Source organism: Nuphar pumila, chromosome 1 (assembly GCF_984573655.1).
Source record: "Nuphar pumila chromosome 1, dmNupPumi1.hap1.1, whole genome shotgun sequence".
NCBI lineage: Eukaryota > Viridiplantae > Streptophyta > Magnoliopsida > Nymphaeales > Nymphaeaceae > Nuphar > Nuphar pumila.
The window spans coordinates 5,766,537-5,787,638 of NC_143249.1; the positions used below are offsets into that span (position 1 = coordinate 5,766,537).

General features: G+C 35.5%; 1 protein-coding gene across 1 annotated transcript in view; it reads left to right on the forward strand.

Moving 5' to 3' along the window:
- Positions 1-21,102, forward strand: part of LOC149847787 (suppressor of RPS4-RLD 1-like) — a 133,366-nt gene that overhangs the window by 87,302 nt on the left and 24,962 nt on the right. The window contains exons 14-22 of the mRNA XM_090000937.1: positions 3,116-3,202; positions 3,449-3,655; positions 5,338-5,675; positions 10,122-10,208; positions 10,274-10,373; positions 11,425-11,516; positions 11,634-11,672; positions 11,762-11,852; positions 19,497-19,594. Coding sequence (XP_089857063.1) covers positions 3,116-3,202; positions 3,449-3,655; positions 5,338-5,675; positions 10,122-10,208; positions 10,274-10,373; positions 11,425-11,516; positions 11,634-11,672; positions 11,762-11,852; positions 19,497-19,594 — 1,139 coding nt within the window. The remainder of the gene's footprint in view (positions 1-3,115; positions 3,203-3,448; positions 3,656-5,337; positions 5,676-10,121; positions 10,209-10,273; positions 10,374-11,424; positions 11,517-11,633; positions 11,673-11,761; positions 11,853-19,496; positions 19,595-21,102) is intronic.

The following is a 21,102-nucleotide window of genomic DNA, read 5'->3' on the forward strand; positions in this document are numbered from 1 at the left end:
TAAAAAAACAAAAAAGGTGAAAAAAAAGAAAAAGAAAAAGAAAAAGAAAAAGAAAAAGAAAAAGAAAAGAAAAGAAGCATACTCAAGTGAATATGCATGTTACATGTGAAAATATAATTTTATGAGATATGCTCCTCCCTGTAGATCGATCTTGCACAAAACAACCAACAGGAGTAAAAAAAACATTACAATTTTGTTTGATAATTTTCCCAACAAAAATTAAGTTTATGGCAAGAAAAGGAACATGATAAACTTCCACAATGTTCAATTTACTTTCAGGATCATAGGCAGGAGTGATAGAACCAATTTTTGAAACATTCATAATAGATCCATTGGTAGTGCGAAGGCTCCACTACTCTGTCCACAGTTGACTAGTATAGACTCATAGGCCGTCATATGACATGATGCCTCTGAGTCTACTAGCCAACCTGAATGCATACTAGAAACACTTGCAAGAGCACTACCAGAAGTGGAAGGGGCACAAGAAGATTGAATATGAGGAGAAACAAAAACAAAAGACTGAGCCAACAAATGTCAAATTTGCTGCATCTCCTCTAATAGCTGAGCATGAGTCACTTGCTGAGATCCAGATGATATAGCTGCTACCAAAGAGCCCACCTCCTCTTTCCTTGAGCCCTTCTCACCCACTACCGCACCAAATGTTGGAGAAGTGGCAGCTGCACCAAATTTTTTCTTTCTGAGAATCAGACATGTATTCTTCATGTGTCCCAACCTATGTCACATGGGTGCGGGTGTGGGTGCGGGGGTGCGGCACTTTCAAAAAACTTGGGTGCTGCAAAAATATAAAAAATTATATATATATATATATATATGTATATATATAAAGTCCAAAAGTTGGACATAAATGACCGTGGGTGCATTGACTGCACCCAGGGTCAAGTTGGCTGCATTGGGTGCAGCACCTAGTTGGAGAGTCCCTGTGACATAGGTCCCAACTCTTTATAATAATGGCATCTAACACCACTCATATCTCCTCTAGGCATCCCAATTGAACCTACACGAGCTCCTCATGTCCCACTCTACCTAGTAACTGCTAACACTAACTCATCAGATGATTTTCTTCCAAGAGATTGTATCTTAGTCTCTTCAGCTATGAGCTCAGAGAATGTCTGGGTGAGAGTAGATAAAGATGCCCTGTGCAGAATGGCGCTCCTTACATTATCATACTATGGTCGTAGCGCCATCAAAAACTCGATGACATGTTCCATGCATTTCTTGCAATCTTTGCATTTTTTACATCTCTCACTAGGCCCAATGAGTGCAAGAGAGTCCCATATCTGTTGAATCTCTGAAAAAAGCCTTCAATAGTCTTATTTTCTTGCCTAAGAGCCCTAAGCTTCTGCATCAACCGTACTGCCTCGCTTGTTCTTTTGCTTATAAAGATCATGCATCAACTGATACTCGCTTTCCCTGTTCTTTTGCTTATACACTTGTTCCAAGAAATCCCGTGCATCCTTTGCTTTTTGGAACTTAGAAAGGTATCCATGACTTTACATTGCTCTACTAAATCAAGTATCCATGACTTGACTTTCGCATTTTTCATCCTTCATTCCTTCATCAACTTCTCATACTCCAACACTCCTTGTTTCGGCTTATCACTTGTTCCATCCAAGTATCTCACAAGACCACGCCCTTCTATTGCTGCAAACATGAAATCTGTCCAATACCTGTAGTTCGTCTCATCTGGTTTCACAGGAATCAATCGTATGGGTTCTCCCTTTTCCATATTCCCTACACTTCCAACTGCAATAGCAGCCTGCTGTACAAGGAAAAATCCACATAAAAACCAAAACCAAATATTCTGTATAATATAGGCAGCATCTTAACACAATATGCCTAAACAATATTACCAACAAGGCAATAACCAGCCTTGACAATCAGAACCAAGAACTAGACTATCAGTGTCTAATCGCAAGTAATAACCCACAATACTCACCCACCGAGTGAGTCACACAACCAAAAACAATATCCAGACTGACACTACTGTGCCAAAGCTGTATTCACCAGTAATACTTCTACCTGATACCTACTATGCCATGAAACCATGAAAAAATGTACCGCCTGCTAGCACATGAGCAAGATTCAACAAATCTCAACCAACTATTGTGAAGAGACTGGTTTCAGCAGCCTTCTAGACCAAAAATGATGCTAAGAGAAACAAACCCAGTCACCAAATACCAAGAATCTGGTCAGATTCACCTGATTTTTGAAATCTGGTCAAGTGTTCTCTCAAAACTGAGAAAATATTCAAAAAATCACGGTAAATCCAAAACTTCAACAAATCGATTGAGATTTGTTCTGTAGAACTCCTAAAATCTGCCTCTACCAGATCCTTAACTCAGATTATAAACAAACCTGGGCCTTCAGAGACACTCGTTCCTTTGATGTTGACGTCAGTGATGGCACAGAACTTGATGCAGGCCAGAAGCTTCTATTCCTCCTCCAATGCAATCAGAAGCCTCTTCTAGGAGTAGATTTGGCTTTGATACCATCTATAAGTTCAGCTACGAACGGAAGAAGGCACAAGTGAGAGGAGAAACATAACTTCGAAGCTTCATTCCTTTCTTTTAAGGCATATATCAAGTATATAGGGGTCAATTCTCCTCTTACAACAATCACTTGCCTAAAACGCCTCTCACAATATAAGTAATACAAGAGTAAATAAAATGTAAAATTCTGGACAGATTTGACTCTCATCTTTAACTCTAATTATACACATGTACAACATTTTTATTACATTTAACCTTCAACAGTTACAATGCCTGTGATTGAATGTTGGTTTTTGACTTCTTTGTTGGAAAAGGTTAGCATTTGATAGAAAGATGATTTACAGGCTGTTGCATTTAAAAGAATTATTCCATTGCAAGGTTGTATTCAAGAATACAAATCTGAGTGTATGTAATTTGATGTGTAAAAGTAGGAATTCATGTATCCATCCGCTTGCACATTTCTGAAGCCACTTTTTGTGATTGTTGTCATATTTTTGGCTGGTAGCAGCATTTGATTCTTGTTTTTCAATGGCAGAGTTCTTGTTGGTTAATTACTGTTGTCATGTTTTGCTTTCCTTTTCCATTGATAGTAATTGCTATTGCAGAAAGAAATTGCTTTATATACTGCTTCAAGGGCAAATTTGCCATTCAACTCATTCGACATTGATGGAGATGTTGATCCACTATTTAAGGTAACTTATTTTACTTGTCCCGCTGGTTGTTTGGAAGTCATCAGTGACTGCGAATTATTTAATGTTTAGTTTCCCCTATTCCAAATTTCTCCATCTTGGTCAAGATGTTTCAAATGAAAATGGCAAGAAAGGCCAATGTCCTAATTTGTCATTCTTCTGTCATTTGGTCCTCATAACTTTGTTTTTTTCTTTTTTTTTTATAATTTTGATTTTGTACAATAACTTGATCCTCTCTGTTTTACTCAGGAATACTGGTGTAAACGGCTTCATCCTAAGTATGTTTGTGAAAAGGTTTTCAGACAGCCTCCTTTACGTACTTCCTTAAAAAGTGGGTGCCTTAGGCCTCAAGATTTTATATTAACAAAGCAAAAGAAGGTTATACTCCAAGCAGCTGATTCAATTGGGAGGAAGATACAGTATGATTGTGCCGGCTTCTTACCTAACAGACGTCAGGTTATTATCTTAGCCAACTGTAGAGAAGTTGAATTTTTCTCTGTTTAGGTGTAGTTAACATAAACCCAGGATGCCTTTCTGTTGATGGCAATATGATATGCGATGATCTTTCTTTAAATATTTTGTTAGTGGTCAAAATTTCATGCTTCACCAGCTTAAATGCACATTAATTGTTAACTTGTAATTTTATAATTGGGAAATAATATCATTGTATCTATTCGTTTGTCTTTTCATATGCTTCTCGTCTCAGCACTGTAGAGCTGTCTTAGCTGAGGGATCTTAATTCAAATCCATCTGTTGCTATTCCCCAGCTTTGCCATCAAAAAGAAAAAAAGGTGCTAGAGAGGCGTATGGCTGTTCAGAAACACAATTGCTTTGCTTTTGTTTAGTCGTAGATGCTTGCAATTGTATCATCTATTATAATCTTTGACATGCTGCAAAGAACAAGGGGACATGAGTATGTGAAATTTTCCAGTCCTTGTGTAGGTTGTTGAATGGCTCCCTATTTATTTGCCTTTGAATCTGGTCTCATCCTCTTTTTAAATCTGTGTAAAAACTTCTATAATTTTCCCCTTTTTTAAGTTTTATCCACCCAGTTTATAGCTCCAACAACAGCTACTGCCATGTTTTTCATGACTTTTTGTTTTGCAGTAACTTTTGCAGTTAGATTCCCATGTAATACTTAAAATTTTCTCCTCATTTTTACCAACTTTATTGTATTTGATGCTTGGAGTGTGATCTCATAGGGCGGTTGCATAATTTTCCATTTTATATGATATTGTAATTCATTATTTTCACTGTTAATGATTGCTGTGCATGGATACCACAAGTTATCTGCATAACATGTTAATATAGGAATTTGAATCGTATGACATGATTAGCCATAGAATGGGCCAGAAGCCTTGTAATAGATTTCCCTTACAATGTCTCAGGCTAAACTGCAATTCACTCATTATCCATGATTTTTCAACTTTGGCTATCTACCATGATGTGGTCATTGACAGGTCTAATAAGAACAAGCTAATCTACTCATTGACTTTCCTAACGGGTTGTCTTAGGTCCCATGGAGTCCATGCTTTTGGCCTGACTTGACCTATGTTTCTCGTTGGCATCAAGTACTCCTGTCAACTGGTATGCCTGTCCAAAGTGTGTTGTTTGCTCTTCTTGTGGAGAAGAGTTGACCTAGAGAGTTGGATGAATCTCCTAGTGGCTTATTCCTTCTTGAATTTGTGACATTAATTAGCTGACAATAGTGGCCTGCTGCACAAACTTTTATTAACATAAATGTTTATCTGATTCATGAGTTATATGGGATTTCTGTTATTTGTGCATGACATGTCAATGTGCACGTGTCTTAACTCATCAAGTATATTTTGTGGAAAAGCAATTCTCAAGGAAAACCAGAATGGATTTGCATCGGATTAAAATACATAACCACTCTATTCCATCTTTTCTTCAGGCACCTGTTTTTGTTCACTCTTCCTTTAGATATTCACCTAGAGATCATTGTAGTCGGGTTTGATCTGTCCTGTTGATTACGTTATTGCCTGTTTTAACTTATGATAGGATGATATTACATCAAGTTGTTTTATACTTTTTTTTTCCTTTTTGTATGTCACGTTTTGTTAACCTTGCAAATATCTTTTTATCTGAAACTGTTTTGTTTTGATCATCTGGTCCAGTACCGGATGGCAGGCTTGGCTGCTATAGAAATTGCACAAAAGGTTCAAAAGGCATGGCGATCTCTTCATGCAGATTGGAAATCTTCGAATAAGCCCTCAGGAAGAGGTGTGAAGAAGATCCGAAAAAAGGAGAAGCCAAACATTCTAAGCCAGAATCGCGGTGGTGTTGGTTGTAGCACCAGTAGCAGCTATGAGACATCAACCTCATACAACGTAAGCGAAGATCGATCAACATCTGGACGTTTTGCTATGTCTTGGCATGATGTTTACTCATTGGCTGTTAAATGGAGACAAATTTCTGAACCTTGTGACCCTGTTGTTTGGGTGAACAAACTAAGGTCTCTCTCTCTTTCTCTCTCTCTCTCACACACACAATCACATTGATTGAGTCATTCGGATCTACTCTTTTCTCAGTCATTTCCTGAAAAAGGGGTTGTTTTCATTTGCATTTTCAGTAAAGTGACACACACACACACATTGATTCAGATCTACTTTTTTCTCAGGCATTTCCTGATTAAGGGGTTGTTTTCATTTGCATTTTCACTAAAGTGACACACACACACATTGGTTCAGATCTACTCTTTTCTCAGGCATTTCCTGATAAAGGGGTTGTTTTCATTTGCATTTTCACTAAAGTGAGTTTCAGTTTGTCCTCCTAACTCCTATCTTCTAGAAAGAATTCATCGAAGTTATCATCATTTTATTGATGTATTGTTTTGTCATAGGATGCACATTCTTTGTTTCTTTTCAAATTATTCTGTCTTTGGAAACTTATTCCATCGAAATGCATTTGTACCAGATAATGTGGCCCAAGGCATATGTCGCATTATTGCTTCGAGCCTGTGATAGGATTAGGGGTGTCAACGGGTCGGGTATGAACTGATCCGGTGGGTCAGGCTTTGTAACAAAAAGGTCCAATTAACTATTCGGGTCAGAGCTATGAGGTCTGGTTATTAAATTTTATACCAAACCCTGTTCAGACCCAAGTTCCGGTTAAGTTCCTTGAATTTTCAATGTAAAAAACTTAAAAAAACATTATTTTATCGGATATGGACCAGGTCCGGTTTATGTAATCTTTATCGGATCCAGATATGGTTTTTCTTATGTAAGCTAGATTCAGACCTGATACCAGCACCTCTCAGTCGGATCCGGGTCCGGACCTGCCCAATTTGGTGGGGGTCTGATGTGTTGACACTCCGAGATAGGATGTATAACATTTCAGTTTTCTTCATGTCTCTTTTTGCTTTTGTAGCTATGCCCAGTAAATTGTTGTGACCTTGCACTTCAAATATTGCTAATCTGTTTTTTCTTCCAATGTTATTATACCGATGAATTTCCTTTGTGGTTACACTGAAGGACAATATTATCGCTAGCTAGATCAATGTTTGATTCATAATGCATCAACATCTCTATTTCTCTCTTGTAAAGGCTGAATTTTATGTTTTTTATTTACTTTTATGTGTTGTCAAACTAATTTAGCTTTTGGGTGCATAATTTGAGTAATATTTCTGTAGGCTTTCAAGATGGTGGTATGATCACTTTGCTTAGGACTCATATTTTGTAATCTATTTGAGATTTTTGTGTTTTTAATTTAACAAGTTACATTTCTCTTTCTTTTGTGAAAAGCCATGTTTCATTGTCATATTGGTCTTCTGACCTATACATATAACAGTTACCAAGTAGACTATAAGCTTTAGATGGGGAGTGAAGAAGAGAGAAAAATAGATGGTATGCAACCCAAGAAGTCTTTGCCCCAAAAGTTGCTAATGCAGTGAGTAGGGATGCACACAAGCCAAGTTCGTGCCGTGCTTGGGCTGGTGAAGCTCCATTCTGAACATGCCACGGTCAAGCTGGTGCTTGGGCCAAGTGCAAGTCAGGTTCGGCTTGAGTCAATCTCATTTTATTTAAAAAAATGAAGAGACGGGTTGTAGAGGGAGCATGATTCAAACCATCACCTCCTTTATATGAGGCAAGCATCCTACAGGAACCTTTTTTTTTTGACATTTTAATCGATAAAAACATCACATATCCCTAACCTGTCTAAGTATGAGCTGTGCTTAATCAAGCTCAAATCTTTGTTTGAGTTTGGCTTGTTTAAATACAGGGAGCCTGAGCCACTAGGGAAGGAGCTTTTTTGTGACATTTTAATCAATGAGGCAAGCATCCTACCTGTTAGAGTAGGACCTTTTCTTGATGTTTTAATCAATAAAAACATTGCACACTCTTTTGTAGCACATCCCTACTTCAGATCATTCATTTGTCTTTATACTGTTTGATTTAGAGATTTGTCTCCTAGATTCATGGCTTTATGGTATGCCTATATAGCCTAATGGGTGACCGCTCAATTATGATTAATGTATTGTTTTGGATGTTCTTCACAATTGAATGCATACATTCTTGCCTGCCTGCCTACCCTCTTTCCTCTTTTGGATTTTTAGATAGTAAAAGTCTTGGTTTGTTTCGTTGCACTAAAAGTCCGTGTATACAATTTCTTTTATGGAGTCACCTAGGCGGTCTTCAGATGTTCTCACAAGGAACCCATATTTCAAAATCTTTGATTAATATCCTCAAACTTGTGTGACGTTTCTTGCTTCTGGTATACAATACCCTCAATCTTTTTTTATGGCTTTAGTGAGGGTTGTAAGTGGGTTGGATTCCTGATGTGGGTCTGAACTGGATTAGACTTATGTTATGGGATATAGGTAGTGCATACTGAAATCTGTCTGGTTTGGAATGTCTTTGGCCTTGTTGGATCTGGAACCGTAACAGGGAAAACATATGACAGTGGGTCTCTCTCTCTCTCTCTCTCTCTCTCTCTCTCTATATATATATATATATATATATATATATATATATATATATATATATATATATATATATATATATATATATAGAGAGAGAGAGAGAGAGAGAGAGAGAGAGAGAGAGAGAGAGAGAGAGAGAGAGAGAGAGAGAGAGAGAGAACTATTGAGCTGAAAATCATAGGTTCAAGCTTTATCAACTCAATCTGACCACATTGATGTGTTCAGGATGGTTTGTTTGCTAAGGCTCAAACCTTGGATCAAGTTATTTCGATCCAAAAATATGATTTTTTGAGTCAGGAAATTTTACTGCATTGTGAATCTTTAATTTTTGAAGCCCTTAAAAAACCTACTTATGTGTCTCAATCATATGATTCAATACTCATTTCCACTAAACACAACTTGTAGATCACATCCATAGGATTTAATCTACAAAAGAAATCTAAAACGTATGATTTACAGCTCAATATTTTCATATAATTCCGTGCCTTCATTAGCACCAGATATTAACCTATATTATACATAGGTTAATATTTGGTGCTATAAATCACCATCTTTTCATTTTCTTTGGTAAATCAGACCTTATGAATGTGATCTACAAGGTTTTTTTTGGTAAGCAATGAGTTTTGAATCATGTGATTATGATATGTAAGCATGTACTTTAAGGGCTTCAAAACAAAAATCAACGGCCCACAATGCCTTTCATGACTCAAAAAATCATATTGTTAGATTGAAATCGCACGATCCAAGGTTTAGTTCTTAGCAAACAAAGTTAACAAACCATGTTGAACCAAGGTTGCCAGAAAAGGAAACGGAAACGAGAAATGTGTTGAGAAATGGAAATGGGAAATGAAACTTTCTAAAATTCATGTGAAACGGGAAACATGATATATATATATATATATATATATATATATATATATATATTGTGTTTGTAGAGCAAAAGTGCAAATGTTGACAATATGGACAGAGAATATTATAAGTTTACATGAACGTTACTTTTTTACTAATATTATGATAAATTGTAAGGATTAATAATTTTTTTAACAAAATATATGCCTACATTGATTACAATTAAAATAAGTAATTAATCTTTTGAATAGCACATATGTCTCAACTTTTCATTGAAAAAAAAATCTTATTTAAGAAAAACTTGGAAAAAAAAATTCAAAAACATGCTTCCCAGATAAGGGAAACGAATTTTCCATATAAATTAAGTAGGTTTCCTATGTGATGTGAAACGGGTTTCCCATGCTTTTTAAAAAATTTGTCACAAGTTTTGGAAACCCATGGTTTCTGGTTTCGGAAATGGTTTCCCAGGAACCGAGTTTCCTGCATGTAAGTGGAATTTCCGGTAACCTTGTGTTGAACACATGTATGTTGTCTGACCGAGTCAAAGTTTGAGCCTATGATTTCCAGCTCAATAGTTCCATGCCTTCAATAGCACCAAATATATATATATATATATATATATATATATATATATATATATATATATATATATATATATATATATGTGTGTGTGTGTGTGTGTGTGTGTGTGTGTGTGTGTGTGTGTGTAGAGAGAGAGAGAGTATTATGCCACTGAATCTTGTAGAGGTTAGGATCAGATCCCAATCTGGAACCTATTGTTAGACTTGATTCATATCTTTATCCATACACCAGATGTGATTTGCTAAAATCAATACGATTTCAGGCCAACCGTGGCTTTAACAATACAAAACATCGAGTGAAAATGTGGAATAGTGGTTATTTGGTTTCAATATTACCTCTTGTATGTGCAATTGTGTTATTTTCCATTCAAGGTCTTGTATTCTGTTTATTAGAAAGGTTGAATTGTTCACCTTTATTCTTAGAGGATTGTACTGAATATGGTATATTAAAGTAAGTGTTTTTTCTAATATGTGCATGCATGCATGTGTTCCTCATTAAGTTTGTCTTTTTCTTCTCCTGGGGTTGATCTCTTTCTTTTTTATCGCTTAGCGAGGAGTTCAATGCTGGCTTTGGTTCTCATACACCACTGATCAATGGACAAGCAAAAGTTGTTCGGTATTATCCTTATTATCAGAGGTAAGTGGTGCTCTCTCTCTCTCTCTCTCCTGAAGAGTACTCTCATTTGTGTAAAACATTTGTAGGACTTTGGGTGTTGCGAAGAAAATCATGGAAGAAACGATGCGTGTTAACAATAAGGAAGATAATATTATTGACCTATCTGATGGTGGAAAATTACCCAATGTGAGTCTATTTTGATTTGAGCTACCTTCTACATGCACACACATTGTAGTTGTGCTTATCTCAGATATAAAGTTGACTACAAGGTTGTCTAGCATATGTTTATATGACAAACTTGCTTTTTCAACAATGTTAATGCAACGATATATATATATATATATATATATATATATATATATATATATATCCTGCAAAGAAAATCCCAAAACTTAACATGAACTCAGTATTGACTATGTGAGACAAATCTGTTCATTTTATATATTTTGCTTTTATCAATTCTTGGTCTTGATGGCTTCTTTTGCATCCTTCATGATGATACATGTTAATCTTATAGTGACAAATTATTCTGTCAGCATTGTAGCTTGGATTGTGATTTTATATCATTAGAAAATTCTATATGTGATTAAGTTCACCTATCAATGGCTTAGATCAGTGCTGTGGAACAATGGCAATTGTGCATCTCTTTTTTTAAGCTTTCTATGAAAAATAATGAAAGAAGAATCCTCAGCAGCCAACCCAATTTTAAACGTAGTATCCCTTTTTTAGTCTAAAATTCCTTGCTCATCTCTTTACTCCTGCACCATCAATAGTTTGATACTGCATCAATCAGAGAAACACTTGCTCATGCAATGAGGACATGCTCACATAACATGCACATACACACATGTATATACTATGTCCTGAACAGTTTTTTTTCCTAACCACTTCAAGAAAACATAGTTACAGGTATTTTTTCTTAAACTAAACTTATAAATGTGCTTGTAAATTGTTTATTTACTAAAAATCACGGTTGGTGTTAAATCAATCAACTAGAATATTTGGTCCTTTATCAAGTTTTAGTGCCATATGAGCCATTGAGTCATGATTGCTCTAAGAACACATCTAAGTCATGATTTTTTGTCTGGAAGTTCATATTATGCAAATGCCATTTAGCATTGCTAGAAGATACCGTTTAAGCCATTTACTGCTTGTGTTATTCTCACACTTGTCCATCAGAAATTCCATCTTTTTGATCAGTTGGTTGCTAAACCTATGAATCCTGTACTTTGTACAGATTTTAAATGCAGAAACTTGTGCTGATCTCCATGACATTGTTGCTGAGGATTTTTGGTTAGCTACTCCATGCCACAGTACTGCTTTTGAGGGGTAACTTTTTATGAAGCACTTTCGCTGCTGATTACCGTCACTGTCTGGTCCGATCATGCCACTATGTATCTCTGTTTCCTCAACTAATCTGAGTTTAACATATGGTTACATGTTCAGGAAGTGCCTCGAGGGTACAAGAATTACCGTCCAAAAAATGTATGTTGTCCTTTTATGAGTGTAGTATCCACGACGTCTAGATTGAGTTTAGAATGGAAGGAGCTTTGAATTAATGCTAATCTTTACAGGGGCAAAAAGGGACATGACTTTGCCATTCGAACACCTTGTACACCCTCAAGATGGGAGGACTATGATGCAGAAATGATAGCGGCCTGGGAGGTACATCATTCTTTATATTTGAGGGCTTGAGTACAACGGAGGTTTCAAGATCTCTAGAGACAACATAGGTTTAGTCAAAATTTGATTTTACAATGTGAAAAATAAAAAGGAAGCTTTTATTTGCAGCCAAACTAGTTCATATTTTTACTGCATCTAAAAATATGCCAGTGTCTTTTGATAGTTCTTTTCAGGTTCACATGTGCTTTTGACTCGAGTACTCGATAAATTTATTTTTGCCAACTATGGGCTTTGCATCTTTTTATGTCCTGTGCAGTGTGCTTCTTGTACATGTGCTAATGGCTGGTATCAGCTTCCCTTTCTAAGCTTAAAGTTTTTTTGTTCTATATACCTCAATATCATCTATTTTTTTGTGGTTCAGCTTGCATCTGTAAATGTTACGTAGCAGTTGCTGCTTATGTGACTGGAGGAAACAAACCCTAGTTATCTCATGATTCTTATCCCCACCACACTTGTGCACTCACTGAAAGAACTTTGAAAAAATGTGTGAAAACTTTTAATGAAAATTTGAAAATATAAAGTATGATTTTGTAGAGGAAAACAAAGATATAAAAGAACCAGGATCGATGACCTTGATGTACTTGTGTTCTTCTCACTCTTAAGATTTTTAGGTTTTTGAAAATATAAAGTAAGATTGCGTAGAGGAAAACAAAGATATAAAAGAATCAGGACCGATGACCTTGATGTACTTGTGTTCTCCTCACTCTTAAGATTTTTAGGTTTGAAAACATATATATATATATATATATATATATATATATATATATAGAGAGAGAGAGAGAGAGAGAGAGAGAGCACCACAACGTCGAATGAATCTAATGCTGGACGCACGTCCAGCATTAGATTAGGATGATTATCGACGGTCACAACCACTGCTAATGTGCTGGGTGGAAACAGCACATTTAGCTGCCGCCGCGACCACCACTAAAACATCTTAAAAAAAAACAGACGGCCGCCGCTAATCCGCACACAATCAGCGGCGGACGACAGTCCGATAACAGTGGACAATTTGCTTGTCCACTGTTACGGGCTTATATATATATACATAACTTGGATCAGCCATAGGTACATGATGCTACATATTTTTCATAGTGAGGGTTGTCACAGGGACACCACTTTTGGTGTCATAGGTGACGCAATACCAAACTACATCTGGCACAAAGTTTGTTACAACATGTCATGATTTCGGTCAAACCTGTGCTGTATATAGTCGAACATAAAATATCGTGTTGGATTAGAAGGGTGGTGTTTTCGTTTCAAAAACACAAGTCTATTGACTTGTGCAACCTATCTTCTCATTTTAAAATTTCAAAAACACAAAAGATTATTGACTTTGTGCAACCTATCTCTCACCCTCTTCCCTTATTAATATGATCACTGACACTTGTAATAAGATGCAAAGAACACAAACAAATGCATCTTATGGGCAAGTACAACACGCAAATGGAGACCACTTATTAGGTCAAGATACAATCACACAATGCCACTTATGGGCATATAAAAAATATATTGGATTTATTGAGAGAAAGATTGAGAACAAGCTTAACATATAAGAGGGGACTCATCCCCTATTTATATACAAAAAGAAGCAACAAGAGCTATTGGGAGTGCTCTCAACGGCTAGAAATATAGACATTGGGAGCACTCCCAACAGGTCTATAATGCCCTTGATAGAATGCATTAAAAACATAAAAAAGAAAACCCTAAAGTGCCCCTAATGAACACAACTAATTACATAAGGTGAAATGAGTAAAATACTCCTAATGGGTTATATATATATACTTTAACATTCTCCATCAAACTTACAATGTAATCACTGAAAGTTTGTCAAGCAAAAAATGAAACCAGTGAGAAGGAAGAGCTTTCGTAAAGAAGTCAGCCAACTGAAATTTCAATGCTACGTAATGCGGGATGATAGCCTTCTTCAAGTACTCTTCACGAACATAGTGGCAATCCATTTCAATATATTTTGTGCGCTCATGAAACACATGATTATTGGCTATGTGGATGACACTTTTATTGTCACAACATAACCTTGAAGGTGATTGCATATACACCCCCATGTCTTTCAATAATTTTAACAACATAATTTTAGATGTGGTGGCCATGACACGATACTCAACTTCGATTGAAGATGACACATTTTGTTGCTTATTGTATTTCTAGGACACCAATGAGTCACATACAACCACACATAAACATGTAGTTGAGCATTTATCATTACGATCTCCTCTTTAGTCAGAGTCAGTATAAGCAATTAATTCGAATGGGGAGGAGGAAGACAAAACAATTTTCTTAGAAATAAAATTTTGTAAATATCTAATGATACACATAATGACACTGATGTGTATAGTGGTAGGGGAATGCTGGAATTGACTGGCTGTATGGACTGCATGTGAGATATCAAGTCTAGTAATGGTCAAGAATGTGAGGGCTCCAACTATTTGGCGGTAAGGATTAGGATCATCCAGAGGTGTGTCATCATCTATCTTCATTTTTGCATTTATCACTTCAGGTGTATCTACCCTTTTCTCATTTGTAATTCCAGACCTATCTATGATGTCAGAAGCAAACCTGTATTGAGCTAGAAAATAGTCATCCCTAAAAAGTATCTAAAAAAACCTAAATAAGTCATCTTAAAGCTTTGTTTTAAAACATTCTTAATAAAACTAACTCCTTGTTTGTCTTCTCCAGTGATGATTATGTCCTTAACATAGAGAAGAAGGATAACAATACCTACATCAAATATCTTAATAAACATAGCAATGTCAGTATATCAAAAAGTAAAACCTAGTTTAACCATAACAGAACTAAAACGATCGTACCAAGCTTTAGGCGCATGTTTCAAACTATAAAAGGCTTTCCTTAAGTGAAGCACCTTTCCAACATAAACCTCATATTCAGGTGGTGAGTCCATATAAACTTCTTCCTTCAGTTCACCATTGAAGAAGACATTATTGACATCCATTTGATAAATAGGCATCTAATGCTATCTACAACTATACGAGTTCTAATAGAAGTTATCTTAGCTACTGGGGCAAAAGTTTCATCATAATCTATTTCATACTCCTGGGAATAACTCTTAGCCACTAATTTAGCCTTATGCCTCTCTAAAGTTTTATCACTCTTGGTTTTAATTTTAAATACCCATCTACAACCTATTGCCTTCTTTCCATAAGGAAGACTCTTTATATCCCAGGTTTTAGACGTCTCTAAGGCTTGTATTTCATCATTCATAGCACTTATTCATTAAGGATAATTCTTGGCCTGGTTGTAAGACGAGGGTTCAAAATAAAAAAATATCTTGTCTAGACAAATTTTATATTGAGTAAATTTTTTGTAGGGTACAAATCTATCTGGAGGTCTATGTGTTCTTTCAGGTTTCTTAAGAGTGCTTGATTCTTGATTTTCTACACTAGAATATTGTTCTAAGACATTTCGATGTCTATCAGCAGTTCTTATTTTATATTGGATAACTAGAGGTTCACCATCAATGTCATTAGACTCACCACATTGGATGTTGAATTGAGGTTCATCATTAACATCATTGTTGTTTAACACATCATCATTACATTTAGGAAATAACTCAAGAAAAGAGTAATCATCATTTTCTTTAATAGGCACATTTGACTCAAAGAAACTTCCGTGCTCTATAAAGATAACATTCTTTGATATATAGAGTTTAGTCTGTTTAAAACCATAACATCTAAATTCTTTTTGGCTTTCTTTATAACAAAAAAAAATACAATGAATGACTCTTGGTGAAAGTTTGTCACTTTTATTTGTAAAATCAAAACATTTACATCCCAAAGTCCTTAGTCTATAATAATAAGGGGTAGTTTTTTAAAGTTTCTCGTAAGGAGAAATATTTTGAAGTTTGGTTGAAGGAAGTTTGTTTATAAGGTATACTGAAGTAAGCGCAACTTCAGCCCAAAAATGTTTTGGAACATGTTTAGAAATAAAAACAAGGTTCTAGAGGTTTCTACTATATGTTTGTGTCTCCTTTCGGCCAAACTATTTTGTTGAGGCGTATTTGCACAAGTTCTTTGATGCAAAATCTCGTGATTTTTCAAATAACTTTTGAAATTATTTGACATATATTCTCCCCGTGAATCAAAATGAAATATAGAAATATTGGTTTTAAGGAGATTTCTAACAAGATTATGAAAGGTTTTGAAAGTTTCAAAAACTTCATATTTGTGCCTAAGAAGTAAATCCAAGTGAAATGAAAATAATCGTGCACAAAAATCACATAATAAGTAAATCTTCCTTTAGAGGCACCAGGAGCAGGAGTTCAAACATCCGAGTGTATTAATTCATGTAGTTTAGAAGCAAAAGGTCCTCTCTTGATAAGGAATGACTTTCATTTTTTCAAGAATACAAATAGTACATTCCAATCTGTCACTTGGGTATGGATGCAGGTACAAGTACGAATATGAAGGGTATGACACGATAATTTCAAAAAATGTGGGTATGGGGACACGGCTTTATATATTAAATATCACATAAATATAAAATAAATTCAAAATAAACTGAATATAATCTAAATATATATGCTATATCTAAAATATATATTATATATTGAAAATATAAATTTATAAACTGAATATATAATTATAAATTATTAATTAAATACAAACTTGTATGTACGGAGGGTAAAATGGTGTATTTGGGTGTCGATGCATGTAGACACAAGTACGAAGGGTAAAATGGGGTTTCGGGTACCATAGATTCCATTTTTTCGTTACAAAATTTTCTCAAATGAGATACATCAGATAACTTAGAAATGCTAAGGTGTCTTAGCCTTTGATGCCACAAAACAATATCCAATTTTTATACATTAAGACAAAAATCATCTTTGAAAATGATCAAATGATCCATGTAGTAAAGATCTCCGTCCTTATGTCATTCCCCAATCTGCCTCCCAGACTGGAGATCCGGTATGAAACAATGGTTAGGTGCGAAGGATATACTACAACCATGATCAGTTATTTGTGAAACTGAAAGAAGATTTAAATTAAATTTTACAATAATTTTGACTTTTGGAATGAGAAAACTCAAACAATTTTTAAAATCCCCTATTCCTTTAATATCAAGAGAAGAACCGTCAGTAGTAAAAACCTTAGATCTACTTGAATTAATACTACAATTGAATAAGATAGAGTTAATAGGGGTCATATGAAAAGAAGCTCAAGAATCTAGGGGCCAAAAAATCTTATCGGGAGGTGAGGAGGAGGAGACCGCGACACCAGTTAAGGAGGATGAGCCTTTGAGGAACGGTTGTAAAGCTTCCACAAGTTGGGACAAGGACATGCCTTTATAATAAGAGTTGAAGGCTTGTTTTCTTGATGTGCTTTTAAGGTAGCTACTATTTTCTCATCGTTTTTGAATTTAGGGCTTTTGAATTTAGGGCAATAAGGTTTGATGCGCCTCGATTCTTCACAGTTATGACAAGTAATTTTTCTTTTTCCATAATTTCTCCCATCATATCTTCTATCATTGCTCCGTGGCCTCCAAGGATTATTCTTGTAGAAGTGAGAAGACTTATAGGAATAAGTATTGGCACCGGGTCTAGATACCACTAATACATTGTCCTTGGTCTCCTTAGATTCAGTCATGGATTTTAGCCTTGTTTCTTACATGCATTCTTGGGCTAAAATTTCATGTAAAGGGAATCTTTTCTTGTTTTCAGTGGATGATTGAAACCCGAACATGTTCAAATTCAGGCCTAACCTTCTCATAAACTGAAAAAATTACTCACTAAGGATTTGATTTTTTCTACGGCGAGCATCTTCAATGGTATCCCAAACAGGCTCCATTTTGGCCATTTGGTCTCATAGTTCTCTCTAACACCTTTCTGTCTTTGTTTGAAATTATGAATTTTGTCTTGTAATGCTCATTTATGGAAGACATCATTTTGAGTGTAGGTTTGTTTGATAAAAACTCATGCTTCATCGACACTCTCATATTCTAATATATTTTTGCACGGTCTTTCACACATACTTCTCATAAATAGGGATAAAACTTTTGCATGTTCCCTTTTTGTTATCCAAGAGAGTCTTCTCCCTCTCATTTCCCTTAAGTTCTTTGATAACACCATCTTCTCCACAAATAAATTTAGTGAAAATAGGTTGAGGTTCTGATAGGGGACCATCAACATATTCCCACAAATCTTTGTCAATTAAGATTCGCTTAACAGCGGTGGCCCACATATTATAGTTTTTTTCATCAAATTTCACTGGAACAACCGTAACCACTTCCTTTTCGGCCATCACACCAAGAAAGGATAGAAGATGAGAGAGATGCACACTTCTCGAGGCAATGAAGTTCACGCTCTCGTTTCTCCTTCATGTATTCTTGAATGAATTATCCTTCACTTCAAGTATACCTCTTGCTTTGATACCATGTAATAAGATACAAAGAACACAAACAAATGCCTCTTATGGGCAAGTACAATACACACAAATGGAGACTACTTATGGGTCAAGGACTCAAGATACAATCATACACAATGCCACTTATGGGCAAGAGAGAAAACATAAAAAATATATAGTATTTATTGAGAGTGAGCTTGAGAACACGCTTAACATACAAGAGGGGATTCATCCCCTATTTATACACACAAAAAAGCAAGCGCCATTGGGAGTGCTCCCAACGGCTAGAAATATAGCTGTTGGGATCCCTCCCAACAGCTCTATTTGAAGAGCATTATAAGGTGTATAATGCCCTTGATAGAATGAATTAAATACATAAGAAAGAAAACTCTAAAGTGCCCATAATGAACACAGCTAATTACATAAGGTGAAATGATTAAAATGCCCTTAATGGGTTTTACTTATTTTATATATATATACTTCAACAACACTCTTTCCCTCTCTCCTCTCCCCCTTTACATTATTGCTGTTTGAGATGGTTGGACGTGACACCACTCACTGTCTCTCTCACATTGTGTTTTCATGAAATGCAATTATGCAATTTGCTCATCCAAATTTAAATATGTGTTGGAGGTAAGAGAGAACTTCTGGGAAATGAAAATCACAATCAATAGCTATTATCATCTTATTAGAAAAAATTTTGTATTGAAGAGCAGATACCAACATTGTTACATATATTGCAAATCTATGAAACTTCAACTAAGCCTAACAGCATGAGTGAGCTACTATATGTTTCTTTTGAGCCTAAGAATTGGGATTCCTACTTAGTCTAAGTGCTTTGAATATCTATGCTCCGAATCCAATTAAGCCAGATTAAATTTTGTTTGCTCTAGTTAATTCTTACACTTGAACCGGTTCTGAGCCATTTCCATTCTAGAAGCAATTGCTCTCTACCTCAAAAATGGGTTTATATGCAGAAAAGGGTATTTTTGATATTTTATGTAGTAAAATACTAAAATGATGTGCCTCGACTGATGTACAAGTGTGAGTTCATAACTTTTTATTTTCAATTAAAGAATGTGAGTGAATACACGTGTCCTGTCTTATTTTTTTAAAATTTTGCTATTTTGTGTCTTGTACTGTCAGTTCGTGTCTGTGTGTTGTAACATAGATAGTGAGTCTCTTTCACTTGTCAATTTCAGTTTGGGGATTTGCATACAACATGCTATTTACATGTGAACTTTCCATGCAGTCCCTATGTAACGATTATTGTAGTGAAGCATATGGATCAACGGATATGGATGCACTAAAAAAGATACAGCAGGGGATATTAAGATTGGTTTATTACTGGTAATCAATTGTCTCTCATTCTATTTATATATTTGCAGAAGCACAAGCACACAAGCTCACACACCTTAATTTCTGAAATTTCATGGGGGTATCATCTCATTGAAATCTACCCAAAGGCATTCAATGCTACTAGCGCCATTTGGACAGGAGTCCGGCTGTGACTAGGGTTGCAACTTGCAAACAGGTTGGATCCAGGTCAGACCTAGGCAAAATTGGGTCCTTGATCCACTTTTATGATAGTGGGTCCACATCTGACTCGGAACATAAAGAGAGTTCTGGATTTTGGACTGGATCTTCCTTTTCTGTCACTGGATCTGAGGCCCAAAGATGCCTCCCTTCAAAAATTTCTTCAGTGGTGGCAGTGTTCATAAACTACTATGTGGTTACATTTCCTCAAAATATTTTTTTAAGAGACTAATAAATACATCTATTTTTTTTTAAATGCATTTTGCAGTTTTGCGAACCATTTTTTTTTCAAAAATTGAAACAATGATTTTGTCAAAACCACAACTCAATAAGCATAGTTGACAAATCCCTATTTCAATCTCAGTAAACAGCTTTTTCATATTAACATTCTTTCATGTTATTATTTTATAATATATTTTGATTAACCATCAATCTTGCATGTCTCTCCACTTCTTCTATGTAATTTGGTTAAACTACATAGATAGACTTAATATTAATCTATCTCAATATGCCATCTCAATATGAGTTATCTATATATATATATAAAATGTATATGCATGTATATTATGTATGTATATATAAATTTTATGTATGTATATATATATATATATATATATAAACATAAAAAATTAGGATTTATTGCAGTAAAATCCTATTGTTTATTGAGGTAAAATAGGTGAATATAAGATTTACTGCGATAAGTGGGATACAAATTTTGAACCATCGAAAATTTAGGAACCCACCAGAATCCTTGTGATTCAAGGAGTTGCATATACCTCCTCTTTTTAAGAGGAGTTCAAATGGGTATTTTGAAGGAGTTGAGACAGCTAATTCCCAACCTAAAATGTTGACTCCCTCCAACTCCTCCCAAACGGCAGCCAAATCCGTAAGATGAGTGCCACATCAGATAACCGTCTCTGATTACACTACAAATACTCCGGTAACGTGCTCCCAAACAGAGCCTTTTATAAGCGTTGACCACTTTAATGTTATTATTATTTTTTATTAAAAATGAAAGTGATAAGGGTTTAGGTAGTCTCCCCTTCTCTCCTCCTCCACCTCCCTTCCACCGCTCCAGCGACCGAGTCACTATTCCGGTGGGAGCTTCTGGCAACAAACGATACTCACTCTCTCTGTTTTCTTTCTTCTTTTTCTCCTTTTTTCTTTTCCCCTTCCCGTCTCCTTTTTCTTTTTCCCTTTCTTCTTCATCTTCTTTTTCCCCTTTTTTTTCGTCTTCTTTTTCTTTTCCCCCTTTCTTTCTGTCTCCTTCGTTTTTTCTTCTTTTTCCCCACTTTCTTTCCATCTCCTTCTTTCATTTTTTC